The sequence below is a fragment of the Limulus polyphemus genome, unplaced genomic scaffold (genome assembly GCF_000517525.1).
Source record: "Limulus polyphemus unplaced genomic scaffold, Limulus_polyphemus-2.1.2 Scaffold2800, whole genome shotgun sequence".
Taxonomy (NCBI): Eukaryota; Metazoa; Arthropoda; class Merostomata; order Xiphosura; family Limulidae; genus Limulus; species Limulus polyphemus.
In genome coordinates, this window is record NW_013668410.1 from 46666 (window position 1) to 49796 (window position 3131).

General features: G+C 34.8%; 1 protein-coding gene across 1 annotated transcript in view; it reads left to right on the forward strand.

Moving 5' to 3' along the window:
* The first annotated feature begins 1316 nt into the window (after positions 1 to 1316).
* The window catches only part of LOC106467927, a 3244-nt gene continuing 1429 nt past the window's right edge, over positions 1317 to 3131 (forward strand). The window contains exon 1 of the mRNA XM_013928312.1: positions 1317 to 1346. Coding sequence (XP_013783766.1) covers positions 1317 to 1346 — 30 coding nt within the window. The remainder of the gene's footprint in view (positions 1347 to 3131) is intronic.

Genomic DNA, 3131 nt, shown 5'->3' on the forward strand with positions numbered 1-3131 from the left:
CTATTGAAATTCTGTTTTAAAAAACCCATTATTAAAGTTATATATATAATATTTCATTTAACTATCTATGTTTCAACTAAGATCTTGCACAGTTTACTTGCAGAATGCTTGAAAACATAAAACCCTAAGTAATGTTCCTATGACAACGCGACTACAATATACTGGATTGTAAACTGTGCTGTTTCTATGACAACAAAACAACAAATACTTGGTCACTTTATATATGCTTTGTAAGGCAAATCAGAAGTGTATGCTCAGGTGCCTCTAACCTAACTTTGAGGTTAATTGAGGCTATAGACAATTCTTTTACGTGTTTACTATGCTGTATGGTGTCGTGTATTCCGTGCATCATTATACAAAGCAAGTCTTGTTAGCCCTAACTAGATTAATGTAGGATACGTTTAGTTAGACTATATTTCTAAAATTAGTTTAACATTCACGTCTATGGTTAAGATTTATGTAGATTAAAACTATTAAGATACAAGACTAATTGTGTTCTGGAAGTAAATAGTTAATTGAGTTTTAGAATGTTTTTTAGATAAAAATCTACAATACCTATCTATCATCTGTCTGAATAACTGCAGTAATAATTATAATTTACTCATTTGATAAAATATAAAACTTAATATCTCATGCACCTATATATATTACTTTCCTCGATAAAATAACAATACTTTATCAGATAATATCATTACTACAGTTACTACCAAGCACCCCTGAGACAATGTATTTTTCGTGGCACCACTACTTTGGCAGTGTTTGCATCTTGGTATATCCTGAAGGAGAAGACATGAGAGGCCAGCTGCTGGAGCTGCCACAGTTGCACTGATCACAGGAATAGCAAAAAGCATTAAAATACATTGTCCCAGGGGTCCTTGGTAGTAACTGTAGTAATGATTTTATAAATACATTGTTCCAGGGGTCCTTGGTAATAACTGTAGCAATGATTTATAAATACATTGTTCCAGGGGTCCTTGGTAGTAACTGTAGTAATGATATTAAAAATACATTGTTCCAGGGGTCCTTGGTAATAACTGTAGCAATGATTTTATAAATACATTGTTCCAGGGGTTCTTGGTAATAACTGTAGTAATGATATTAAAATTACATTGTCCCAGGGGTCCTTGGTAATAACTGTAGTAATGATATTAAAATTACATTGTCCCAGGGGTCCTTGGTAGTAACTGCAGTAATGATTTTACAACTCAGTCACATCAGTGATCTCACAAGTACGTATAGCTTGCTCATATCTTACTTGTTATCAGATAATATATCAGTCTTTCATCATGCTTTAGGCAGCGCTTCAAAGTCCCTCCATGAATCAGTTACTTAAGTATGACGATAAGGTAGATATTTGTATAACTGATGTTAATTCTTGTTTGAAACTAACAGGTTCATTTCTCTGAGAATTAACGTTTAAGTTCACGTTTAATATTAAGCATTACATCTACCAGTATTAAACAAAGTTAACTGTGGTTTATTGCCCCACATGTAATCTTGTTAATTCCTGTTAGATAAATTCAGGTAAAATATGCAAATTTACGACTTTATTGACTAGTATCCCAGCGTCTTAGATTCACGTATTTTTAAAATATTTTGGCTAGTAAATCTATAAATAAGTAGTTCAACAATAATTTTGAGCCAGATTAACTATTCGTGGTTCACAAAATTTTGGATGTATATTATTGGATTTTCTTCTAATTACAATACTTATAACGCTGCAGAGAATAAGACATTTACCTGAGCTATCAAAATAGATTATGTAATTATAAATATGAACACAAGAGTGACAGAGTTGTTGCACCACAGGGCGCTTGAGACTCTGTACTTTTATCGGTTCTTCATACATTACATAAATTAGTTTTATTTGTTGCTAAGCGTAAAGCTACGCAGTGGGCAACTGTACTGTGCCCACCGCTAGTATAGAAACCCGATTTCCCCCCAGTGGCACAGCGGTATGTCTGCGGACTTACAACGCTAGAATCCGGGTTTCGATACTCGTGGTAAGCAGAGCACAGATAGCTCATTGTGTTGCTTTGTGTTTAACTTCAAACAAACAGAAACCCGATTTTTAGCGTTATTAGTTTAGTTTGTTTGTAGTTAAGCACAAAGTCACACAATGGGCTATCCGCGCAATGCCCGCCGCAAGCATAGAAACCCTATATATATGCCCTCGGACTTACCGATGAACTATCAGGGAGCATATATATATTAGTTAATGAAATATTAGCAGTATCCACGTGCTTTGGTCCGTTCCATAGTTTATAAACTAGGTTATTTTGTTTGAAATTATGGCTAAGAAATGTAACTGTAGAAAAAACAACAAACAAACATAAAAAACAGAATATATTATAGATTACATGTAGGCGGAGCTACGGTATGGTTAAGATGATCTGGTATTTATTCGAGGTGTCCCAGTTTCACTCTGTACAGTGAGTGAATCGCCCTGTGTCCTTCCACTAAACAGATCTTTCGAAACATTGAATTTGCTTCAAGCTATAGAAAACATTAAATGAATTAAACATATTATATGTAAGCTTATGTAATTTATATTGTACGTTGGTTTCAAAAAAGTTAAACTTTTGATATTCACCACAGCAAAACTGCTACGCTACCTACATTTCGGATAGAACTCGTGTAGACTGGAAACCAGATAAAGACACGACTGGATCACATACTGCATAGATTTTTAGTAAACGTGATCGTATCATACGAGTTGCTACAAGTCTCAATGTCTGTTAGTAACAAGTTAGAAGATGGAGATAGAAGTTATCAACTAAAGCTGGGAAGATGGAGATAAACGTTCTCCATTAAAGTTGGGAGATGGAGATAAACATTCTCCACTAAAGCTGGGAGATGGGGATAGAAGTTATCAACTAAAGCTGGGAGATGAAGATAAACGTTCTCCATTAAAGTTGGGAGATGAAGATAAACGTTCTCCATTAAAGTTGGGAGATGGAGATAAACGTTCTCCACTAAAGTTGGGAGATGGAGATAGAAGTTATCAACTAAAGCTGGGAGATGGAGATAGAAGTTATCAACTAAAGCTGGAAGATGGAGATAAACGTTCTCCATTAAAGTTGGGAGATGGAGATAAACATTCTCCACTAAAGCTGGGAGATGGGGATAGA